At 32.3% G+C, this 26,509-nt stretch overlaps 3 protein-coding genes across 10 annotated transcripts in view; all 3 read left to right on the plus strand.

The window, feature by feature from the left end:
• Positions 1–25,594, plus strand: part of LOC102627879 (probable receptor-like protein kinase At2g23200) — a 30,126-nt gene extending 4,532 nt beyond the window's left edge. The window contains exons 2-3 of one of the 7 annotated variants that reach the window (XM_052444168.1): positions 9,578–10,832; positions 25,471–25,594. In XM_052444168.1, the coding sequence (XP_052300128.1) occupies positions 9,578–10,832; positions 25,471–25,474 (1,259 nt within the window). In that variant the 3' untranslated portion in view covers positions 25,475–25,594. Of the gene's footprint in view, positions 1–7,485; positions 11,055–23,504 lie in introns of those variants that run through there. The other 6 variants (XM_052444169.1, XM_052444172.1, XM_052444173.1 and 3 more) reach the window with 6 other exon arrangements.
• Positions 4,444–5,441, plus strand: LOC102609594 (G-type lectin S-receptor-like serine/threonine-protein kinase CES101). The gene is made up of 3 exons (XM_006465227.3): positions 4,444–4,760; positions 4,858–5,051; positions 5,123–5,441. Exons 1-3 carry the CDS (start codon positions 4,556–4,558, stop codon positions 5,315–5,317), a joined length of 594 nt encoding a protein of 197 aa, XP_006465290.2. The 5' UTR covers positions 4,444–4,555; the 3' UTR covers positions 5,318–5,441.
• On the plus strand, positions 17,184–19,363 carry LOC102608661 (G-type lectin S-receptor-like serine/threonine-protein kinase CES101). 2 transcript variants are annotated; one of them, XM_006465150.3, is made up of 6 exons: positions 17,184–17,506; positions 17,604–17,797; positions 17,869–18,079; positions 18,247–18,484; positions 18,569–18,716; positions 18,930–19,363. In XM_006465150.3, exons 1-6 carry the CDS (start codon positions 17,302–17,304, stop codon positions 19,236–19,238), a joined length of 1,305 nt encoding a protein of 434 aa, XP_006465213.2. In that variant the 5' UTR covers positions 17,184–17,301; the 3' UTR covers positions 19,239–19,363. The 2 variants fall into 2 exon arrangements, with proteins under 2 accessions (XP_006465213.2, XP_052300134.1); XM_052444174.1 differs by having other exon boundaries at positions 18,569–18,663; positions 18,930–19,117.
• Positions 25,595–26,509: the final 915 nt, after the last annotated feature.

Genomic DNA, 26,509 nt, shown 5'->3' on the forward strand with positions numbered 1-26,509 from the left:
TGTGTGAATTAGTAATTAGAAATACAGTCCAACCTTTTGATTTAGTTCACAAAATTAAAATGAGTAGGCTAATGAGTCGGAATTTAGGACTATCTATGTTTTTAATTTTATAATAAAATAGGGATTGCAGTGTAATTAATTAAAAAAAATAGAGTATGTTTTCACTGTAGTGGCATACCTAGACCCTACATATATTTATATTTACACTGCAGCCAGTGTCAATATAAAATCAGCATACAATTCTTAACCTGTTTTTGGATTCAGGTGATATTTATGACTTTTTAATTCACTAGTTGCTGTGAAATAGAGATTAAGTGGTAAATGATTCATTGGGCCTTCTTCGTGTGCTAATTTTTTGACTTTCTGTGGCGTATATGAATTTTGGAAAAATTTTAGAATATATTTATTGTACTATGTCATGATATTATTTATTGATTTTATGAGTTATTGATTTGTCACTCATACAACAAATAAATAATGTCATACAACTATCATACAACTATATAAGTAGTGGTTGTATAAATTCAATTATACATATTATACATGTATTAAATAATTATATACAATAGATGTATTATAAAATTTCCCTGCATCTTGAGTTGACTCTTAATGGAACCGATTATCAAATCATTGACGACTTTTCCAAGTCCACGGGGTCCCGCAAGCAAGAATTGAGGTTGACCCGACGACCAAGTGCATTCAATCAATTACTAGATATTTAATTATTTATCACTCACTGCGTTGATGCATGCACAAAAAATAATATAAAAGTAATGTATTTATCAGAAGATAAAAAAATTTATTATAAAATAAAAAGTACTTTACTATAAAATAAAGCCACCCATCATAAATGCTTGAAAGTGATAGGATATAAATTTTTTAAAGAATTTTTTAATAATTAAAAACTCATTATCGATTTGTAATAATTAGAAATTTTTAAAATTCAATCTGATCAACACAATTCGTCTTATTCGTAGAAATACAATGCACAAAATTTTTATTTATAGATTTTTTAATTAGATTGGATTTAAAATTGAAAAATCCAGAGTTTGTGGATTAGATGTGGATTTACTTTTATAAATTATTAGAAAGCCATGAATCCATAAAATATATATATATATATATCATTTAATTAAAAATAAAACTTGTAAATATAGAATTAATGCTTTCTAAGAATTAACTAAATTAAAATATAGATACATTAATACTAATAATTATATCTTATCCGATAATAATATAAAATAAAAACAATTAAATGAACCAATATTATTTCTCAAACAGTTAATTTTTATAATTTTAATTAATTTTCATTTATCGAAACAAATAATATTTTTTTTCTTTTCGGTGTGTTATATTTTGAATGTATTTTTTAGTTTTATTTAAAAAATTAATTCATTTAATCTTATTCAATTTTGAATTTGATCGGTAATAAAATAATTTTTATATTAAATTTTTTTTATTTAATTAGTTTATGAATTAGAAAGAATTAGTCCGTAAATCAATCTATAAAATAGTGGATTTGATATGAATTGAGTCAAGAGTTAAATTTGCATCTGATCCGCAGACATATGGATTAGAATTAAATTGAATTTTACTAATTTATAGATGAGATTGGATTGAAAATTTATAATCCATAAAATCATGAATCGGATATAAATTGATGTTCAATCTACAAAATCTTATTCGAAAACAACACTAGAAATAATCATTTGATCGATCTCAACGGATCGCTCTGCGATCTTCAATATTTTTGTGGCCTCATGGTGTGTTTGATATTATTTGATATTTTCCGTATTACAAAAATGAAAATCAAGAAAATATATTTGGGCGGCCTGTAAATTAGCGTTTTCCACTTCTAAAGCACCGCAGAGAATAGTTTGAAGAAAAATGGGGTTTGTCGGTTGGTTGTCTCCCAGCAAGGCCCACAAACAACCTTTTTCTACATTCTTTTTAGCAATTCTCTTGGTACAACAATCCTTTATTAGAAAATTTTGAAAATTTTTCTACTATTTTTTTTTTTGAAAAGGATAAACACACCCCCAACATTTCCAACATTTAGGTAAAGAGATAAAAATCTCTCTTAGATTTCAAAAAAGATATTTACACCCCAATTTATTATAGTTTTACCATTATACCATTCTAGCATATAAAAAAAATAATTAAATTATCCAATTTGTCTATATATTATTAATAAAATTATAAATATACCCTCATTGCATCATTCTTCTATTTAAATTTTTATCAATAATCAATTTTCAAAAAAGACACCTACACACTTAAAAAAATTTGTAAATAAATTATAATTTTAAAAATAAAATTGGTTATTAATACCATAATAAATAACATAGAAAATTAGTTATAAATATACAAGTTTAAATAATTGACATGTTATTTATTATGGTATTAATAACCAATTTTATTTTTAAAATTATAATTTATTTACAATTTTTTTAGGTGTATAGATTTTTTTTTAAATTGGTTATTGATAAAAATTTAAATAGAGGAATTGAGCAATAAAGGTATATTTATAATTTTTTTTATAATATCCAACTTGTTTATTTATAATTTTATTAACAATATATAGATAAATTGGACAATCTAATAAATTTTTTTATATGCTAGAAGGGTATAATGGTAAAATTATAATAAAATGGGGTGTAAATGTCTTTTTTAAAACGTTAGGGGATTTTTGTCCCTTTGCCTAAACGTTGGGGGTGTGTTTGTCCTTTTCCCTTTTTTTCCCCTCTCTATCAAATTTGTACGTAAGTATCTTGTTTAATTTTATTTGTAAATTGTTTGTTTTCACAAACCCAGTTCCATGTGCATGCGATTTTTAGTTTGTACATGTTATTTCCTTTTTTTAGATTGGTTTTTGAACATTATCATAAAGCATTAGTTATAGAAATTTTAAATTTTTTTATGGAAATAACTAAATGCTATTCTTTTTAACACTTGCCCAGTTACTTTTTCTTAAATTAACTCCAGTTTTTATTAAAAAGATTGAGGAAACAAAAAGAGAGAAAAAAATCGCTGATCCTCGTCTATTCTTTTTTTTTTTTTAATTTTTTTATCGGTGATCCTTCTAAATCTTGCCTGCATTAATTAGTTTGAACCTTTGTATCTTCGACTCTTTGTGCAGCAACATGTTACGAATCTTCCCTATACTTTCAAAATCCATGTGCATAATCAGCACATGATGTTTGCGACTCTTCCCTGCTGGCCTAAAGTCGACCTTGGCATTTTCCTAAACATATTCATTTGATCCTCGATCTCAATGGATCATTTGCAATCTTCATTATGTTTGTCGATCACTCTGGCAGCAGTGGGAATCTTGGGCTTGATTTTCTACTGTGTGAGGAGAAAACCCAGAAGCAAAGGTAAAAGTTTCTCAATTAATTGCACGATTGTGAGAGTTGAATAAATGTACACATCTTAACTATAATCCAGGAAACTAATTTAAAAAGGATAGAGATTCCTAATGTGCATTAGATCCTTCCAAAAAAAAAAAAACACATCAGGCCCATTTGAAATGGTTATGCTTCAATATTTTTCTTTTATAGAATGCAGTTATGCATCAACTTAATTTTCAAATCTCATAGTTTATAGAGCATCACTTACTTACAATAAAAATATGCTGGAATCAAAATGAACTTTAATCGTAATGAGCTGGAATTATAGTAGAGAATAAAAATTAAAATAAGTTGATTATATGACCTACAAAAATAATAATCAGAATTAATAATATTCTCATTAATGTCTTTACTTTGTCTTATAATTAAAGTAGATTATTAAAAAGTTATAAAAATGCCATTAGTTAAAATTATCTATTTTTTAATAACAAAATAAATAAATAAACTTCTTAAAAGAAAGTCTATGCATGTTTATTACAATAATAATAATAATTCTGATTTTAGTTCCTAGTAGAATTAAAAAGTTTTAAGAGGTTATATATTATAATTATGCTCTGCCTACTCATTACCATTTTAGTATTTTAAATAGAAACAATTTAAAAGTAGTCCTCTGTCTTTCAACCAGAGGAAACAAAAAAAAAAAAAAAGGAAAGAAAAAGAAAACAAGTACGCTTTTATGGTCCATTTGTAATGGAAATGCTTCAACCTTTTTTGACTTTTGAAACGCGGGTTCTAAAACATTTCTTGCTTCATTAAAAGAGTAGAACAAATAAGATGGACCCAAATTCCCAAAACAGACAATAAAAGGTGCTTACCAGAGTCCAGTAAGTGTCCATAATTTGTCAACATACGAGTCAAAAACTGGTAATGCATGTATATATATAATTTTTAGTGACCGTGCTAATTTTAGCTAAATATTTCACCTTCGCGTGTATCACGCGTAAACTCTAGTAACTGAGACCTGGGTAAGTTCTGAAGAATATACAAATCCCATGAATAATTCTGCTTGACACTGATTGGGTATAGTTAAAGTTTTTTTTTTAATATGTTTCACAATTATCTTACTGCCAAGTTTATTCTTAAAATTGTTCTTCTTCCTATTAAACACTCATTATTGATTTGGAATAATCAATTGATCGATCTCAATGGATCGCTTTGCAGTCTTCATTAGTTTTGTTGCCTCGGTATCTGCTGTCTTCTTGATGTTAGCATTGACGTTTGGTTTATCTAGTAAATATTTCTTTTATAGTCCACTAGCAATTTCTTTCTTAATCTTGTCGATCACTCTGGCAGCAGTGGCCATTTTGGGCTTGATTTTCTATGGTGTGAGGAGAAAGCCCAGAAGCAGAGGTAAAAGTTTCTCATTTAATTGCACGATTTTGAGAGTTGAATATACGTACACATAGGTACGTATCTTAATTAAAGCTTTAATTTCTTCACCATTCAGGCGAGAATTTGATGATGTTTGATTTGGATTTGAACCTGAAAGCCGATCCCGCAAACAATAAACGGACAAAAGGAAGCAAAAAGAAGGAAGTTGATCAATTGCCCTTATTCAGTTTTTCCAGTGTTTCTACTGCAACAAATAAATTCTCCGACGCAAATAGGCTCGGAGAGGGTGGTTTTGGACCTGTTTATACGGTAATAAAGACATCAATTCCTTTGGAGCAGTAATTTCCTTGTTAACAGAAATATAAGTGTACCATTTTCAGGGAGTGTTAAAAAACGGAGATGAGATAGCAGTGAAAATGCTTTCAGGAAGGTCTGGACAAGGATTGCGAGAGGTAAAAAATGAAGCTTCAGTGATAGCCAAGGTTCAGCACAAGAATCTTGTTAGACTTTTGGGCTGCTGCATTGATAGAGATGAGAAGATTCCGATCTATGAATACATGCCAGTGATAAGTTAAGTGCATGACTAGCCATCACCGATAAGTTTAAGTTGTCTCAATAAAAATTAAGCAACCACCTTATATTTAAAAGAGCATTTGAAAACTAATAAATTTACTATTGAATTACTTTTTAATCAAAATAAATTATAAATTATCATTACAGCAACATCCACAAACCCAAATATCTAAAAAATAATAATTCTCAAAAAACATAAAGCTAAAAAACTTTTGAAAATTTCTTTAAAAAACTAATAAATAACTAACTTCCTTTTGTAATATTCCTTGTTTATCTTTTTATAACTTTGTTGGGCTACATTTAGAAATTTAAAAAATTAAATTGACTCCCTTGCATTTCAAGGGTGATATTGGTATTTTATAGGTAAACTAACATATTTTATGTATAAGCAAACTAACATGTCAATTAATACTAAAAACATAAGGATCTCCCTGTAACTTAGGGTTTGCCGAAACATAAATGTAGTGAAAAAGTAAAGTTTTATAATGATAAAATAATAAAGTGTTACAACCTAATGCTTCTTACATATTTTTTATTTTGAAATTTCATCTTTTTTAATTTTACAATTTTCTGAAGTACTAAAAGGTTAATAACCCATATTTTATTTATTTATTCTATATTAAATATATATTAAATAGAAAAATATTGTTTACATTTATAAATTTTCGTGTGTTTAAAAAAGTTTATGTGATATTACATTGGTGTCCTTATACCGTCACTCATTTTTATGATTAAACTAAGTCAACAGATCAAATTTTAAAAATTTAAAACAACATGAGTTATATAAATAAATATTTAAAAAAAATTAGCCTTTATTATAATGTAATAAACTGTAGGGGCTGCATTTTTAATAACTAATTGAATATATCTAAGTCCTTCCATAATTAAGCTATTAGATCTATTGATTGAATCAGAAAAGGGTAACGTTTGGGGTACCTTGCAGCTGTTGCAAGGTAGCTGGACCCTATTTATAATACAGCGCTGCTATTTACCCGAGTTAAACCCCGAAAATCCCCAAAACGATGTTGTTTTCGCTGTGATCTGTTGCCTTTTAATTTCCAAATGAACCGTTTTGATTCAACTCTCACGCGAGTTCTCCAGCCACAATTGCCATCACCCACAAAATCTTCTCCAGCCACAATTGCGATCGCTCACAGACAACAGACCACAGCCATCACGCGAGCCACAGACGACGGACCACAGCCAATCAGCCATCACGCGAGGTCTCCGTTGCCATCACTGACAATCACACGACAGCCGACACTCACAAAGCTAACACGAACGACACTCACAACGCTGGAATTGTATCACACACACAAATCAACAACAACGCTGCTGGAATTGTATCAATAATTCCAGCAGCAACAATTCCAGCAGCAAAAAAAGTATCACACACACACAAACACAAATCTCAATCAACCAAATTATCACACACACACACAAATCAGCAACAATTCCAGCAGCAAAAAAAGTATCACACACACACACAAACACAAATCCCAATAAGCTTTGTGAGTGTTGGTTGTCGTGTGACTGTCGGTGATGGCAACGGCGACCTCGATCGCGTGATGGCTGTGGTTGGTCCTCTTTGGCTCCCGTGATGGCTATGAGAACTTGAGGAATGCTTCATGAAAACGGTTCGTTTTGGAGCTTCATTCAGGGTGTTTTCAATTTAGCTAAGTCTTTCCAAACGAAAGGAAAAAAATTTCCAAACGGTGAGTTTTCTATTTAAGTAAAACGGTGAGTTTCATTCGGGGTGCAAGTTGGGGTAAATAACTTTTTCCTTTATAATATGGTTGGAATGGAAAGAAATTAAAACTAGGTGCCACGCAGTGAAACCATTCGGACTCAGCATTGAAACATTTTCAGGTGGTTTAGCTTCTAGAATATCGAATAGGCCTGGGCTTTACATCGTCGGCCCAGATGGGGAATCAGGAAGCCATTAGGCTTTTAAGGCCTACGTTCCTCTGGATTATTACTGGCTCCTAGCTTCTTACTGGGTCAAAATGTCTGTGCGGGCTAGTTTCATAGCCATTTAAAAGCAAAACACGACCCCCAACCACCAGGTCAACGTTTCCGGACTTGGAGAATTTTCATCTCCTTCAGCTTGTTATATGAAAAATATTAAAATCTGAAAGAGACACGACATAAACAAATAAATAAAAGAAATTTTGCTAACAAATATCCACATCCTCCTCTTGATTTCCGTGATCAGATAGTGTCAATCACTAGTGCTGAGGAGACTTTTCATTCTGCCTGATATGTTACAACTTGACTTCCTTTCTTCTTGTAAACAGAAGCTTCAAGTCAACCAAAGCCTTTCATAGAGTTCAAAAATCGTCTTTTGCTTTCGTTGATGCCACGAAAGTCTCTTTCACCCTTGTTAAAATAATCTCGCCTCACTGTGCAGTATCAGTTTAACCTGTATATGATATTTTCCAAGTACCAGGTTTTCGAAGCCTTCACAGGATCAGCATTCGAGGCCTTCAGGAATCGGATATAGGATGAAAAATATATAGCATGCCAATATGCCATGGATTCAGCATATAGACAAAGTCTGCTGCCTTAACCCATTAGTAGACTGCAAGGAGTGCCATTATTGTAGAATTCCTACCATTGTGGGGCCTTCTGCTTCACCCACCAAATGCAAGAGGACATACAATTCGTTTAGCCAGTTTCTGAATTTTCCACGGGTCCACATTTATTTTGGCTTATATAATTGGCCTGTATATAGTCAGCTAAGTCAAAATCAAGGGGCAAGAGCATCTTCTAATGGTGGGCACCAATTTCTCTCGTGTCATATTTTTTGTTTTCCTTCATAAAATTATGTGATAACTATATTTTCTTTCCCGGATTTTCATGTTTGATTTTTCAACTATGTTGACTCGAGTCTTCTCTGCCAAAATGGATATCATATAAGCATCTTTCAACCACAAAGTCTTCAAAGTTCACAGAGATTAGCTTTCCTCCACCTGAATTCATGGCAAAGATTCAAACCAAGAAAGTCCTCAAATCTTCATCCCCTCTCATTTTTCTCCTCCATCTCTTGTCAGTTGGACTTACTTGTGCAGCATATAGTCTTCCAGACAAGTATTTCATCAACTGTGGTTCAGACACCGACATGAATTCTGGCAATCGGATATTCAGAGGGGACCTGAATTCAGATTCCATCTCTTTTTCAAAGCAGAGCCATCCTGTTAAAAACGGCAGCCAGTTACCAGATACATTAGCTCTCTATCAAACAGCAAGAGTTTTCAATCAATTATCTTACTACGAATTCGATATCAGAAGTGACGGCACTCATCTAGTACGCCTTCATTTCTTTGCTTTCTCCTTTGCGATCAATCTCTATAGAGCTGTTTTCAACGTTTCCACTTCCCATCCCTTTGTGCTGTTGCATAATTTTAATGTCCAAAAGAGTAGCCAGTCTCCGGTAATAAAGGACTTCTTTCTTAGCATCAATCAAGGCAAATTCTGTGTCTACTTTAGGCCCCAAGAATCATCTTTCGCGTTTGTTAGTGCCATTGAAGTCTTCCCTGTAGACCCTTTACCTCTAAGTTTCATTCCTGATGAGGCTTCACATGTTGGTCCTATAGGAATTAAGACTAATGATTACCGGGGAATTCACTCAAAGGCTCTACAGACAATTTTTAGGATCAATGTTGGTGGCCATATGATTTCGCAAGAGAATGACACTCTAGGGAGGAACTGGATTCCTGATGATAGTTATCTCTACAATCCAGATACAGCAAAACCTTTTGAGTCTACAGCTAATCTTAACTATGGCTATCGGGGAATAGTTAGTGAATACACTGCTCCGGATTCTGTTTACCAGACTGCAAAGCAGATGAATATAACTAACAGTAGGCTTTCTAATAACTTCAACATAACATGGTGTTTTAACGTGAGTAAGAATGCTAGGCACTTTGTTCGGGTTCATTTCTGTGACATTGTTAGCCCATCTCCGAATGTTTTCAAATTTTTTCTCTATATCGATGGCACCTATTCGCAAGAAATCAACCCGTACACAGCAGATATTTACCAGACTGCAACACCTTTTTATTTTGATTTCGAGGTTGATTCGAATGATCGTGGAATTATGAACATCAGTGTAGGCCCTAAAGCAGAAGCAGGGAGTAAGCCTGATGCATATTTGAATGGGCTTGAGATAATGGAGATTATGGAGAAATCGGGTACAGTTCCTGTGGTGAATGGACATAAGAACAAGCATGTCATGGTTGTAGTTGGCTCAGTGCTTGGAGGTTTGCTTCTGATTTGCATATTGGCAGTTGTATTGTTTTTTGTTTTGAGATACAGAAAGCAAAAGCCTGATGAATTTCCTTTGGCTTTGGAGTTGTCTCCATTACATGTGTGTAAAGGAGGGAGTTCTCATGGTAAGGTGCCTGAGGGAACTGGCGGCTCCCCAATGCCTAATGTAGACCTTGGATTAAAAATTCCTTTTGTAGAAATTCAGTTTGCGACGCACAATTTTGATAGAAAGTTAGTGATCGGCAAGGGAGGCTTTGGGAATGTCTACAAAGGAACTCTCAGGAACGGCATGAAAGTTGCTGTAAAACGAAGCGAACCAGGCTCAGGCCAAGGCCTTTCAGAATTCCAAACTGAAATAATAGTCTTATCAAAAATTCGCCACCGCCATCTTGTTTCCTTAATTGGGTATTGTGATGAACGGTCTGAGATGATACTAGTGTATGAGTTCATGGAAAAAGGGACTTTGAGGGATCACCTATACAAGTCAAAGTCGCCCTGTTTGTCCTGGATACAGAGGCTTGAAATATGCATTGGTGCAGCAAGAGGTCTTCATTATCTACACGAAGGTTCAGCTGGCAGAATCATTCACCGTGATGTGAAGTCCACAAACATTTTGCTGGACAAAAATCATGTTGCCAAAGTTGCTGATTTTGGCCTTTCAAGATTGGGTACGCGTGATGAAAACCACGTCAGCACAGCTGTTAAAGGAACTTTTGGTTATCTTGATCCTGAGTACTTCCGGTCACAACAATTAACAGACAAATCTGATGTTTTCTCATTTGGTGTTGTCCTTTTCGAGGTTCTATGTGCAAGACCAGCCATCAATGCCTCACTCCCAAGAGAGCAAGTGAACCTGGCTGATTGGGCAATGCTTTGCAAGAACAAAGGGCATCTTGAGGAGATCGTAGATCCTTTGATAAAGGTTCAGATCAGTCCAAACTCATTGAGGAAATTTGCTGAGATAGCTGAGAAATGTTTGCGGGATGATGGTGATGACAGACCAACAATGCGCGATGTGTTGTGGGACTTGGAGTATGCATTACAGCTTCAACAAACTGCAAGGACAAGAGAGCCACATGAAGACAGTATAAACGATGCTTCATCTGCATTACCATTCCCTAATGTCAGGCGTTTTCCTTCATATAGCGTGTCGATGAACGAAGTTGATATGCCCATTTTGAGAGACCAGGACACTTCAATCTCATCCGAAAGCAAAGTCTTCTCTCAGCTGGGAATTGCAGATGCCAGGTAAAGTTACCGAATTTAGGTTTCTTTAGCCTCTGCAATTTGTATTAGGTAAATATAATCTGGACAAGCTTGCTCTGCTTTCTCTGTTTATTAATTCTCATCTATTCTCTGTGTTTTAAGGCAACTTATATGATGCACTCTGTTACGAAACTTGCTTAGTTTGTAAGAAATTTTGTATAATTGGAATATGTTTTAAGACAACTATGATTTTATTTTCAACTATTATAGATGGCTAAAAGACTATTAGGAGTTTAATTAGGCCTTTGTTTAATTTTGAGACGTTAAGCGAATAAAACGATAATTGTAAAATTCTAATTTTGACCAAGAAAATAATGGTAATATAAAGTTTTTCATCATATAATTATATCATAAAATTAACTTAACTTTCAAATTATTTTAAAATTTTTTTGTCAAATACATTAGTACTCAAGGGCGGACCCTTGACTTTTTATCATGCCATGCTAATTTATAAATTTAATTGAGTAATATTTGTGTCAATGTCAGTCTGGTAAAGGAGTAAAAACAGCATATATGTTAAGCAACGCAACAATAAATTTTTTAGTAAAATACATATACTTAATTAAGAATGACAACATTGCAACAAATAAGCTTATTAGAATATAAATTATTAAAACAGTACAGTAAAAAATTATTTATGAAACTCTTTATTATTTTAGTGATAGAAAATATGATATATGTTGTCAATTGTTAATATATAATTTTGTAAATTTTTAATACTAGCGACACTATTATAATATATTGACATACTTTTTTTTCCATTTATACTGAACTATAATTTTTTTTATAATAGGTTAAAACAATACTAACAATACTAACATTTTAATTCATAATGATTCTAATTTATTTAATAAATATATAATTTAATTATTTCATAAAATAAGTTTCTAACTCTAATTAGGAAGGGCGCCAAAAAAAAAAAAAAAAAAAAAAAAGGCGTGCTATGAACTAATGAAATTTTACTTAAAAACTTTTGTGGTGTTCTTGGCCTCCTCAAACTATTTATATGGTTGGTTGATTGTATCACGTTTGATGTACCGTAACATATCTCTTTTTTTGTCTTTTCCTGATCCACTGTTAAGATCTAGCCCAAACTTAATTCAACGGCTAAAATGTCTGTTGGATTATTAACACTACAGTCCCTAATGTTTGCTACAAAATTAAAAAAAGTAAAAACGTTCAAACTTTTGACATATAAGTCCACAATATTTTAAATTTTTTTACACTTAGGTATATTAACCTAGTTAATTTGATCGATAAAATGACTTATTTTATATTTGAAATAATATATTCAAATTAACACTCTTTCTTATTAAATAATTATTTAATATATAGTAAACCCATGTATTAATTTAATATAATTAATACATAGTAAAATGACTTATTAAATAATTAATTTAGTATATAGTAAACTCATTATAAATGTGAATATGAATTTAATCTCTTGTTCTTAATTTGTAGCTAATATTTTTTTTTCATAATACTTTTTCAATATATAGTCAATAATTTCAATACGTTGTAAAAATATATTAAGTTATCAATTAATAAGGTGTTTTGGTATTGCTTAATAAGACAGTACCAAAAAAGGTGAGGCCCAAAGAAAAAAAAAATTGCTCTTCATTTAGTCATACATCTAGAACTTGATGAGCAAGTTTAGAAGTTTTCAATGAGGATTTGGTGCCAAAACAATTTTATGCCCCACATTAATTTAGAATTTTTTTTTTTTTTTTTTTTTTTTGCATCTCATGCTCAATAACTTTGAGTCAGTGATGGAATTCAATTGTTAATTGCTAGAGACATGGAATTGAAACTAGTGGGCATGTAAACAGTTTAATTAGTTTTTTTATTTAATTAATTTATTTAGTAAAAATAAAAATTAGTTTTTATCAAGGATATATATGACATTTAGGTAGATGTACAGAGTAAATTTTCTTTTTAAAACATTGATGATTGGTGTGTGAATTAGTAATTAGAAAAATAGCCCCACCTTTTGATTTAAGTTCAAAAAATTAAAATAAGTAGGACTAACAAGCCAGAATTTAGGACTATCTGATTTTTTTTTAATTTTATAATAAAATAGGAATTGCAATGTAATTAATTCAAAAAAATTAAAAAAAAATGGAGTATGTTACCATTGTAATAACATAGCTAGATCCTACATATATTTATATTTATATTCAATAATTACTTGTTATAGCTCCTAATAGCTACACAAGATATTTCGAGAAGAACTTGATAAATCGGACTTGAAAGAACAAATCAGATTTAATCTAACAAGAAAGAAATCACAAGAATCAGACTCAGAGCACAGTTTCAAGTGCACAACTTGATGAAGGAAAAAACTGCTCTTTTATTAATCTCAACAATCGAATTACAGGCTGATAACAAAGAAGAAATTACAAGAATCACAAAGAACCAAATTGCAAGCAAAATGAACAAGAAATGAAGAAGATATCAATATGATATCAGAGGCTAGTCACAAGTGCCTTTTATTCTGATCTTTCTGGAAAACGTCATAACGAACTCTTAATGAATTCTACCACATCAGCATAAGTTTTTCAACAAGGCCCCTCCAACTGAAGTCGATATGCACACTGCCCCAAGAATTCTTCAAATCTTGCATTTAAACCCAACATACTAGCAACTTATTTCCTCACATGGATTGTTGAGTTGTGTCCCACATTGGCTAGTAAAGGGGAGATATTTGAGTTTATAAGGAGGTAGGTCACTCTACCCAATAGGCTAGTTTTTTAGGTTAGATACTTAGAAATTTTATATTAAGTTCCCCCAACAAGTGGTATCAGAGCTAAACCCTAGTAGTCGGAATGTGGCGGTGAAACAACTCAGGTATGTCGGACAAAAAGACCGGAGTCTGACGGTGGTTTCGTCCGAGAAGGAATTGTTGAGTTGTGTCCTACATTGGCTAGTAAAATGAAAATACTTAGGTTTATAACAAGGTAGGTCACTCCACCTAATAAACTAGTCTTTTGAATTAGATATTTAGAAATCTTATGCTAAGTCCCCAACATTACTAATCACATCTTTCTAAGTAGCTAGTGTAAATATCAAATCAGCATACAATTCTTAACCTATTTTTGTATTCAGGTGATATTTATGACTTTTTAACTCACTAGTTGTTGTGAAATAGAGTAATCAACGAGCTAGAGATTACGTGGTAAATGATTCATTGGTCCTTCTTCATATGCTAATTTTCTGACGCGTATATGAATCTTGAGTTGACTCTTAAAGAACCAATTATCAAACGATGAAAGACTTTACCAAGTCTACGGGGTCCCGCAAGCATGAATTGAGTTTGACGCGGCGACCATTTGCATTCAATGTATTGATGCGTGAAAAAAATATATTTATTTATTAGAAGACAAAAAAATTATTATAAAAGAAAAAAATACTTTACTATAAAATAAACCCACCCCATAATAAATGCTTGAAAGTGATTGGATATAAATTTTTTAAATAATTTTTTAACAATTAAAAACTCATTATTAATTTGTAATAATTAGGGTAATTCAGAATCCAATTCGATCTACTTAATCTGTCTTATTCGTAGAAATGCAATTTTTATGTGGATTGGATTGGATTAAAAATTAAAAAATCTATGATTGGTGGATTAGATATGCATTTACTTTTATAAATCCGTGAATCCGCAAAAAAAAAAATTATTTAATTAAAAAATAAAACTTATAAATGTGGCATTAGTACTTACTAATAATTAAATAAATTAAAATATAGTTACATTAACATCATATTATATCAAATATGATAATAATATATGAAATAAAAATAATTAAATGAACAAATATAACTTCTCAAACTGTTAATTTTCATGTGTCGAAATAAATAAGATTTTTTCTTTTAAGTGTGTTATATTTTGAAACTTTGAATGTATTTTTTTGTTTTATTTAAAAAATTAATTAATTTAATCTTATTTAATTTTATTGATCGGTAGTAAAATCATTTTTATATTAAATTTTTTTATTTAATTAGTTTATGGATTGAGCATAATTAAAAAATTTTAGTCCGCAAAACAATCCATAAAATGGTGGATTGAATATGAATTAAGTCAAATCTGCATCCGATCTGCAAACATATAAATTATATTTAAGTTGAATTTCACCAATTTATGAATATAATATAATTAAAAATTTATAATTTATAAAATCATGAATCGGATATGAATTGATATCAAATCCACAAAATTCAATCCGCAAACACCCTTAGAAATAATCATTTGATCGATCTCAACTGATCGCTTTGCGATCTTCAATATTTTTGTTGCCTCATGGTGTGTTTGATATTATTTGATATTTTCCGTATTGCAAAAATGAAAATCAAGAAAATATATTTGGGGGGCCTGGAAATTGGCCTTTTCCACTTCTAAAGCACTGCAGAGAAGAGTTTGAAAAAAAATGGGGTTTGTCGGTTGGCTGTCTCCCAGCCAGGCCCACAAACTACTTTTTTCTGCATTCTTTTTAGCAACCCTCTTGGTACAGCAACCGTTTATTTGTAAATTTTGAAAAATTTTCTACCATTTTTTTCCCTCTTTGTCAAATTTTTGCGTACGTATCTCTCTAGTATAATATCCGATTTTTTTTCCCTTCTTTTCCAAATCTTATTTAATAAGAACTGGAGTTAATTTTATTTGCAAATTGTTTGTTTTGACAAACACGGTTCCATGTGTATATGATTTTTAGTTTGTACATGTTATTTCCTTTTTTTAGATGAGATTTTTGAACATTATCATAAAGCATTAGTTATAGAAATTTAAAATTTTTTTATGGTAATAACTAAATGCTATTCTTTTTAATACTTGCCCATTTACTTTTTCTTAAACTAACTCCAGTTTTTATGAAACAAGATCAAGGGAAAAAAAAAGAGGAAAAAATAGCTGATCCTCGTCTATTCTTTTTTTTTTTTTTAAAAAAAAGATTTATCGCTGATCCTTCTAAATCTTGCCTGCATTAATTAGTTTGAACTTTTGTATCTTCGATTCTTTGTCCAACAACATGTTACGAATCTTCGCTGTACTTTCAAAATCCATGTGCATAATCAGCACATGATGTTTACGACTCTTCCCTGCTGACCTGAAGTCGTCCTTGGCATTTTTCTAAACGTGTTCATTTGATCCTTGATCTCAATGGATCATTTGCAATCCTCATTATGTTTGTTGCCTTGGTGTCTGCTGTCTTCTTGATATTAGCATTCACTTTTGGTTTATCTAGAGGAGTAGGTTCAGCTTCTTTTATCATCTTGTTATTATTGTCGATCACCTGGCCGCAGTGGGCATCTTAGGCTTGATTTTCTACCGCGTGAGGAGAGTTGAATAAATGTACATATATTAACTACAATCTAGGAAACTAATTTAAATAGGATAAGGATTCTTAATGTGCATTAGATCCTTCTAAAAAAAAAAGAAAAAGAAAAAAACACCTTCAAGTTCATTTGAAATGGTTATACTTACTTCAATATTTTTCTTTTATAGAACGTAGTTATGCATCAACTTAATTTTCAAATCTCACTATTCATGGAGCGTCACGTATTGACAATTTGAATATGTTAAAATCGAAATAAATCGTAATCGTAATAAGTTGAATTAGAGTGGAGAATGAAAATCAGAATAAGTTGATTATTTGAAATACAACAATAATAATAAGAATCAACAATATATCCATTAATATATTTACTTTATCTTATAATTGGAGTAAATTGTTAACAAGTTATAAAAATGCAGTTACTTAAAATTATCTATTTTCCATTAACAAAATAAATAAATAAACTTTTTAAAAGAAGTATATGCATGTTTATTATAATAGTAATAGTAATAATAATAATAATTCTGATTTTAGTTCCTAGTAAAATTCAAAAGTTTTAAGAGGTTACATATTATAATTATGCTCTGCCTACGCATTACCACTTTAGAATTTTAAATAGAAATTATTTAAAGCAGTCCTTTGCCTTTCAAACGGAGGGGAAAAAAAGAAAGAAAGAAAAATTAAACAAGTACACATTTATGGTCCATTTGTAATGGAAATGCTTCTACCTTTTTTGACTTTTGAAACGCGGGTTCTAAATATACTTCTTATTTCATTAAAAGAGGGTACAAATAAGAGTCCAGTGAGTATCCATAATTTGTCAACATACGAGTCAAAAACTGGTAATGTATGTATATATATAATTGTAGAGACCATGCTAATTTTAGCTAAATATTTCACCTTCGCGTGTATCACGCGTAAACTCTAGTAACTGAGACTTGGGAAAGTTCTGAAGAATATACAAACCCCATGAATAATTCTGCTTGACACTGATTGGGTATAATTAAAGTTTTTTTTTAATATGTTTAACAATTATCTTACTGCCAAGTTTATTCTTAAAATTGTTCTTCTTATCATTAAACACTCATTATTGATTTGGAATAATCATATGATCGATCTCAATGGATCGCTTTGCAGTCTTCATTATTTTTGTTGCCTTCGTGTCTACTGTCTTCTTGATATTAGCATTGACTTTTGGTTTGTCTAGTGGTTATTTTTTTTACAGTCCACTAGCAATTTCTTGCTTAGTCTTGTCGATCACTCTGGCAGCAGTGGTCATTTTAGGCTTGATTTTCTATTGTGTGAGGAGAAAGCCCAGAAACAGAGGTAAAAGTTTCTCATTTCATTACACGATTTTGAGAGTTGAATATACTTACATACCTATACATATGTTAATTAAAGCTTTAATTTCTGCACCATTCAGGGGAGGATTTGATGATGTTTGATTTGGATTTGAACCTGAAAGCCGATCCCGTAAACAATAAAAGGACAAAAGGAAGCAAAAGGAAGGAAGTTGATCAATTGCCCTTATTCAGTTTTTCCAGTGTTTCTACCGCAACAAATAAATTCTCGGACGCAAATAAGCTCGGAGAGGGTGGTTTTGGACCTGTTTATAAGGTAATTGAGACATCATTTTTTTTGGAACAATAGTTTCATTATTAATAGAACTATAAATATACCATTTTCAGGGAGTATTGAAAAATGGAGATGAGATAGCAGTGAAAAGGCTTTCAGGAAGATCTGGACAAGGACTGCGAGAGTTAAAAAATGAAGCTTCAGTGATAGCCAAGGTTCAGCACAAGAATCTTGTTAGACTTTTGGGCTGCTGCATTGATAGAGATGAGAAGATTCTGATCTATGAATACATGCCTAACAAAAGCTTGGACTTCTTTCTTTTTGGTTAGTTTCAATCGGCTATTTTTAAGTTAAATGGTTAACATCATCGAATTATCATTATTTTTTTAATAAAAAAATTAAGTCACTAGATACAAATAATTAGATTATGCGGTCTACATTTTTTGTTCGTGCATAATGACATTTAGTTTTATTTGCTGAAAACTATATAGACCCAAGCAAGCGAATATTACTAGATTGGGGAACGCGTGTTCTTATTGTTGAAGGGATAGCTCAAGGGCTTCTTTATCTTCATCAATACTCTAGAGTGCGAATTATCCATCGAGATCTGAAAGCTAGTAATATCTTGTTGGATAAAGACATGAATCCCAAAATATCTGATTTTGGAATGGCAAGAATTTGTGGAGGAAATGAGTTACAAGCAAATACTAGTAGGATCGTTGGGACTTAGTAAGTAAATGACACAAACCAAAATTAAAGTGATTAAGTTATCCATAAATTACTGATTATTATTTATTAATTATTGAATTACAGTGGTTATATGTCCCCGGAATACGCACTCGAAGGAATATTTTCAATTAAATCCGATGTGTTTAGCTTTGGAGTATTGTTGCTTGAGATTTTGAGTGGTAAGAAGAACACTGGATTTTATCGAACCGACTCTCTCAATCTGCTAGGTTATGTAAGTAACAAAAGCAGTTACACATATTCTAATTATGTGGTTTTAAGTGTAAATATTATATTCCTGAGTATGCTCGGGTGAGGATGCACACTTCGTACTTTTACAGTGCTGTAAAGTATGAGAAAATTCGTGCTTACACCCACACCAAAGCGTTTTCAGTATATTCTGTATATCAAGTGCACAACTGTCTAATAACATCGTATGGTTGTTTAGGCATCGGATCTGTGGACAAGCAACAGGACACTGGAGTTGACTGATGCAATATTAGAGGATGAATCCTCCAAGCAGATGCTGTTAAGATATGTGAACATAGCACTCCTTTGTGTAGAAGAAAGTGCTGATGATAGACCCACCATGATTGATGTTGTATCGATGCTTACAAATGAAGCTGCAGCATTACTTCCTCCGAAACAACCTGCTTTTTCATATGTAAGAAACACTGTGACTTCAACATCGTCCACCGGCAAGGTAGAAGATTGTTCAGTCAACCAAGTGACGATTTCAATTTTAGAAGCGCGCTAATTTTTATTTTAATGTATGCCGACTCCTTTTAATTAAGCTTGCATGTTGCATTCAATCCATTGGACTCACCATTTGGTATTTAGGCTTGTTATTATACGTATAGATTCATATCTATTTTCTTTTTCTTTTTCTTTTTTCTTGGTATTTCAAATTAAAAAAAAAATGTTAGCCCAGATACAAAGTTTCAGGAATCTACTCATACAAATTCAAAATATCTCAAAAATGTAGAAATAAATTTCAAGGAGCGTGTCAGGAGTTTGATTATGTGGCTGTTAGTCAATTTTATTTGGTTGGACTTATTCAGATGGTTTTAAGGAGTTTTATTTTAGCTCATTACTCAAAGTTCTAAACTTAAATCTGATGAACTAAGAAGTTAAAAATTAATTTAAATTTTACCCACTCCTTTATCATTTTAGTAGGAAAAAAAAAAGGTTTTATATGAGCGAAGTATCCAAAATTTAGCGCAATAGTTACTTAATATTTGTTGTCTCTTGTGGCAATACAATACAGTAACAAATTAGAAATTTGGAATAAAGTGTACCTCGTCAATTTTCTCGCAACTTTCCTCTTGTCTCCTCTCAGGGCTACAGCCTGCAAAGCAATGCTCTCTTTGGCCTTCAGCTTATTGACCATCAGATGGTAACGCAGTGTGAACATGATAATAATAGGTGGGGCTCCTTTGACAAAGTTTATTTTATTCAAATCCGTACAAAAATTTTTTCCCTGTATCTCTGGTACCAAAGATTTAAAGTTCAAAAATAACAATTAATGTTGTCAATTCACGGCCTATTACTTATCAATTGATGAAATGAAATTAAAACAAGTAAGAAGGCAGATCACTTTGGTTGTATCTAGGACTTCAATCACTTTGGTTGACATGGAATAATGAAATTAAAAGTCCTGTGTACTTCTGGTGCATATAATTTCTTTTGCTAGATGACGAGAGAAAGACGAGAAAATCATTTGTGTCAGGCACAATGCTATAAATGTATAGCTGGTTGGGTGCTCGAGTTTTTCTAGACTTCTTTTATTCTTTTTTACGAAATTCTTACAATTTACACAATGTATAAAATCTACTGAAACTGTCAAAATATAAGCTCATTAATATGTATGGAGAAATACACTCTCAAAATACACTTTCACTAATATGTATGGAGAAATTTATCAATTTGAAAGAAATGAGTCTCATAAGACTCGAACACATTCCCTTAACATATGACGAGGATGCGAGTGCCATTACGTCGGAGCCGCAAATGGCTGATTTTGGAGACTTGAAAAGTAGAGGTGTTCGCGGATCGAATTTTTCGGATTGGACATCAATCTATATCAGATCCATAATTTTATAGATTATAAATTTTTAATCCAATTCAATCCACGGATTGATGAAATTCAATCCAAATCTAATCCATACGTCTGCAGATCGGATGCGAATTTGACCCAATCCACATCCAATCCACCATTTTGCGGATTAGTTTGTGGGATAAAATTTTTTAATCATGTCATATCCACGAACTAACTAAATTAAAATTTAATATAAAAATAATTTTACTACCAATCAAATTCAAAATTAAATAAGATTTAAATAAGTTATTTATTGAAATAAAGATAGAAAATACATTCAAAGTTTCAAAATATAACATATCAAAAAGAAAAAAATCTCATTTGTTTAAATTAGTACATGAAAATTAACTGCTTAGGAAGTTATATTTTTTTATTTTATACTATTATTAGATAAGACATAATATGGTGTTAATATAACTATATTTTAACTTATTTATTTATTAGTAAGTAAATCCATATTCAATCTACCGATTGCGGATTTTCAAATTTTCAATCCAATCCAATCCACCAATCCACGGATCAAATTTTTACGGATCGGATTTCTACAAATTAGACGAATTGAGCGGATCATATTTAATTCTGAACACCCCTATTGAAAAGTAAAAAGTAAATTTCCACAACTAAAGGCAATTAAAATTTGTAGAAGTTCTTATCGATATTATTACAAAGTTAATCTTACAAATTGTATACTAGATGATTGATCTTTAAAATTTATAATTAATCCAAAAATTTTGAATAACATCATTAAAAGATTTTTTTAAAATATTTCTATTTAATTAGTTTTTTTCATCCTTACCTAAATAAAACCTACCAATTGGTGTTACTATTCATCTTTATAACTTGTGATAATATAATAAATTTTTTTTATTTTCTTCAAATTAACATCATTTATCTTCATAATTTTTTATGAGTACTTTCTTTTAGATGAAACATCATAAATTGTAATAAAATTTATTAAGATGTTCCAATTTAAAATATTAAAGGTTTATATTCACTTGAACATGATTCAAACTAAGTCAATGGATCAAACTTTAAAAATTTAAAACAACATGAGTTATATAAATAAGCATATAACTATTTTAACCTTTATGGTAATGTAATAAACTATAGGGACTGCATTGTTAATAACCAATTGAATACATCTAAGCCGTTCAATAGTTCAGCCATTAGATCTATTGGCTGAATTAGAAAAGGACAAAGTTTGGGTACCTTGCAGCTGTTACAAGATAGCTGGACCCTATTTATATGACTCAGCATTGTAACCCTTTTAGATGGTTGTAGTAAAGCTTTAATTACTGGGCTTCTAGAATATCAAATAGGCCCAGGCTTTACATCGTTAGCCCAGATGTGGAATGAGGGAGCCGTTGGGCTTTTTAGGCCCACGTTTCTCTAGATTATTACTGGCTCACAGCTTCTTACTGTGTCAAAATGTCTGTGCCGGCTAGTTTAATAGCCATTTTAAAAGCAAAACACGACCCGCAATAACAAGCTCAGCATTTCCGGACGGGGAGATATTTCAGCTCCTTCTTGTTATACGAAAAATATTAAAATCTGAAAGGGACACAACATAAAGAAATAAATAAAAGAAATTTTGCTAACAAATATCCGCCTCTTCCTAATTTCCGTGATCAGATAGTATCAATCACTAGTGCGGAATAGACTTTTCATTCTGGCTAATATGTTACAACTTGACTTCCTTTCATAGAGTTAAATACCTTTTGCTTTAGTTGATGCCACGAAAGTCTCTTTCATCCTTGTGAAAATAATCTCGCCTCACTGTGCAGTATCAGTTTAACCTGTATATGATATTTACCAAGTACCAGGTTTTCGAAGCCTTCACAGGATCAGCATTCGAGGCCTTCAGGAATCGGACAGAGAATGAAAAATATATAGCATGCCAATATGCCATGGATTCAGCATATGGACAATGTCTGCTGCCTTAACCCATTAGTAGACTGCAAGGAGTGCCATTCTTGAAGAATTCCTACCATTGTGGGGCCTTCTGCTTCACCCACCACATGCAAGGGGACATACAATTCGTTTAGCCAGTTTCTGAATTTTCCACGGGTCCACATTTATTTTGGCTTATATAATTGGCCTGTATATAGTCAGCTAAGTCAATATCAAGGGGCAAGAGCATCTTCTAATGGTGGGCACCAATTTCTCTCGTGACATATTTTTTGTTTTCCTTCATAAAATTATGTGATAACTATATTTTCTTTTCCGGATTTTCATGTTTGATTTTTCAACTATGTTGACTCGAGTCTTCTCTTCCAAAATGGATATCATATAAAAATCTTTCAACCACAAAGTCTTCAAAGTTAACAGAGATTAGCTTTCCTCCACCTGAATTCATGGCAAAGATTCAAACCAAGAAAGTCCCCAAATCTTCATCCCCACTCATTTTTCTCCTCCATCTCTTGTCAGTTGGACTTAATTGTGCAGCATATAGTCTTCCAGAAAAGTATTTCATCAACTGTGGTTCAGACACCGAAGTGACTTCTGGCAATCGGATATTCAGAGGGGACCGGAATTCAGATTCCATCTCCTTTTCAGAGCCGAGCTATCCTGTTAAAAACAGCAGCCAGTTACCAGATACATTAGCTCTCTATCAGACGGCAAGAGTTTTTGATCAATCATCTCACTACGAGTTCGATATCAGCAGTAACGGCACTCATCTAGTACGCCTTCATTTCTTTGCTTTCTCCTCTGCAAAAAATCTCTACAACGCTGTTTTCAACGTTTCCACTTCCCATCCGTTTTTGCTGTTGCATAATTTTAATGTCCAAAACAGTAGCCAGTCTCCGGTAATAAAGGACTTCTTTCTTAGCATCACTCAAGGAAAATTCTGTGTCTACTTTAGGCCCCAAGAATCATCTTTCGCGTTTGTTAGTGCCATTGAAGTCTTCGTTGTGGACCCTTTACCTCTAAGTTCCATTCCTGATAATGGTCCACATGTTAGTCCTATAGGAACTAAGACTAATTCTTACCCGGGAATTCACCCAAAGGCTCTACAGACAATTTATAGGATCAATGTTGGTGGCCCTATGATTTCGCAAGAGAATGACACTCTAGGGAGGAACTGGATTCCTGATGATCGTTATCTCTACAATCCAGATACAGCAAAAATTGTTGGGCCTATAGCTAATCTTAACTATCTGGGAATAGCTAGTGAATACACTGCTCCGGATTCTGTTTACCAGACTGCAAAGCACATGAATAAAAACAACAGTAGGCTTTCTAATAACTTCAACATAACATGGTGTTTTATGGTGAGTAAGAATGCTAGGCACTTTGTTCGGGTTCATTTCTGTGACATTGTTAGCCCATCTCCGAATGTTTTCAAATTTTTTCTCTATATCGATGCCACCTATTCGAAAGAAATCGACCCGTACCACCCGTACACCGATATTTCCCAGATTGCAACACCTTTTTATTTTGATTTCGTGGTTGATTCGAATGATCGTGGAATTATGAACATCAGTGTAGGCCCTAAAGCAGAAGCAGGGAGTGAGCGTGATGCATATTTGAATGGGCTTGAGATAATGGAGATTATGGAGAAATCGGGTACAGTTCCTGTGGAGAATGGACATAAGAAAAAGCATGTCATGGTAGTAGTTGGCTCAGTGCTTGGAGGTTTGCTTCTGATTTGCATATTGGCAGTTGTACTGTTTTTTGTTTTGACATACAGAAAGCAAAAGCCTGGTGAATTTCCTTTGGCTTTGGATTGGTCTCCATTACATGTACGTGGAGGAGGGAGTTCTCATGGTAAGGTCCCTGAGGGAACTGGCGGCTCCCCAATGCCTAATGTAAACCTTGGATTAAAAATTCCTTTTGTAGAAATTCAGTTTGCGACGCACAATTTTGATAGAAAGTTAGTGATCGGCAAGGGAGGATTTGGGAATGTCTACAAAGGAACTCTCAGGAACGGCATGAAAGTTGCTGTAAAACGAAGCGAACCAGGCTCCGGCCAAGGCCTTCCAGAATTCCAAACTGAAATAACAGTCTTATCAAAAATTCGCCACCGCCATCTTGTTTCCTTAATTGGATATTGTGATGAACGGTCTCAGATGATACTAGTGTATGATTTCATGGAAAAAGGGACTTTGAGGGATCACCTATACAAGTCAAAGTCACCCTGTTTGTCCTGGATACAGAGGCTTGAAATATGCATTGGTGCAGCAAGAGGTCTTCACTATCTACACGAAGGTTCAGCTGACAGAATCATTCACCGTGATGTGAAGCCCACAAACATTTTGCTGGACAAAAATCATGTTGCCAAAGTTGCTGATTTTGGCCTTTCAAGATTGGGAACGCGTGATGAAAACCACGTCAGCACAGCTGTTAAAGGAACTTTTGGTTATCTTGATCCTGAGTACTTTCGGTCACAACAATTAACAGAAAAATCTGATGTTTACTCATTTGGTGTTGTTCTTTTCGAGGTTCTATGTGCAAGACCAGCCATCAATGCCTCACTCCCAAGAGAGCAAGTGAACCTGGCTGATTGGGCAATGCTTTGCAAGAACAAAGGGCTTCTTGGGGAGATCGTAGATCCTTTGATAAAGGTTCAGATCAGTCCAAACTCATTGAGGAAATTTGCTGAGATAGCTGAGAAATGTTTGCGGGAAGATGGTGATGACAGACCAACAATGGGCGAAGTGTTGTGGGACTTGGAGTATGCATTACAGCTTCAACAAACTGCAAGGACGAGAGAACCACATGAAGACAGTATAAACGATGCTTCATCTGCATTACCATTCCCTAATGTCAGGCGTTTTCCTTCATATAGCGCGTCGATGAACGAAGTTGATATGCCCATTTTGAGAGACCAGGACAATTCAATCTCATCAGAAAGTAAAGTCTTCTCTCAGCTGGGAATTGAAGATGCCAGGTAAAGTTACCGAATTTAGGTTTCTTTAGCCTCTGCAATTTGTATTAGGTAAATATAATCTGGACAAGCTTGCTCTGCTTTCTCTGTTTATTAATTCTAATCTATTCTCTATGGTTTAAGGCAACTTATATTATGCACTCTGTTACGAAACTTGCTTAGTTTGTAAGAAATTTTGTATAATTGGAATATATTTCAAGACAACAACTATGATTTTATTTTTAACTATTATAGATGATTAAAAAACTATTAGGAATTTATTTAGGCCTTTGTTTAATTTTGAGATATTAAGCAAATAAAACTATAATTGTAAAATTATAATTTTGACCAAGAAAATAAAGGTATTATAAAGTTTTTCATCATATAATTATAATGTAAAATTAACTTAACTTTCACATTATTTTAAAAAGTTTTTTGACAAATATATTAGTACTCAAGGGTGGACCCTTGACTTTTTATGATGCGACGCTAATTTATAAATTTCATTGAGTAATATTTGTGTGAATGTCAATCCGGTAAAGGAGTAAAAACAACATATATGTTGAGTAACGCAACAATAAATTTTTAGTAAAATACATATATTTAATAAAGAATGACAACATTGCAACAAATTAGCTTATTATAATATAAATTATTAAAACATTACATTAAAAATATTATTTCTGAAACTCTTTTTTATTTTAGTGATAGAAAATATGATATATGTTGTCAATTGTTAATATATAATTTTGTAACTTTTTAATACCAGCAACACTATTATAATATATTGACATACCTTTATTTTCCCCAATTATACTAAACTATAATATTTTTTATAATAGGTTAAAACAATACTAACATTACTAACATTTTTATTTGTAATGATTCTAATTTATTTAATAAATATATAATTTTTTCGGTGTATTAAACTATTTGGTATTCGAAGACCACATTGGGCCCCGACTAATTTAGATTCAAGTCGGGTATGACCACTAGGGCGCGAAATCTCTCACAATAAGTATTTAACGTAGATGGTTCTCAAGTCTTGAACCGAGGACCTTGG

Source organism: Citrus sinensis, chromosome 7 (genome assembly GCF_022201045.2).
Source record: "Citrus sinensis cultivar Valencia sweet orange chromosome 7, DVS_A1.0, whole genome shotgun sequence".
Lineage (NCBI taxonomy): Eukaryota > Viridiplantae > Streptophyta > Magnoliopsida > Sapindales > Rutaceae > Citrus > Citrus sinensis.

Coding starts and splice junctions, on each gene's coding strand:
- LOC102608661 (XM_006465150.3), top strand. CDS start 17,302: ATGGATCGCTTTGCAGTCTTCATTATTTTTGTTGCCTTCGTGTCTACT. Junction 18,080..18,246: donor CTTGGACTTCTTTCTTTTTG/GTTAGTTTCAAT, acceptor AAAACTATATAG/ACCCAAGCAAGCGAATATTA. Junction 18,485..18,568: donor AGTAGGATCGTTGGGACTTA/GTAAGTAAATGA, acceptor ATTGAATTACAG/TGGTTATATGTCCCCGGAAT.
- LOC102609594 (XM_006465227.3), top strand. CDS start 4,556: ATGGATCGCTTTGCAGTCTTCATTAGTTTTGTTGCCTCGGTATCTGCT. Junction 4,761..4,857: donor GAGAAAGCCCAGAAGCAGAG/GTAAAAGTTTCT, acceptor TTCACCATTCAG/GCGAGAATTTGATGATGTTT. Junction 5,052..5,122: donor GTTTTGGACCTGTTTATACG/GTAATAAAGACA, acceptor TACCATTTTCAG/GGAGTGTTAAAAAACGGAGA.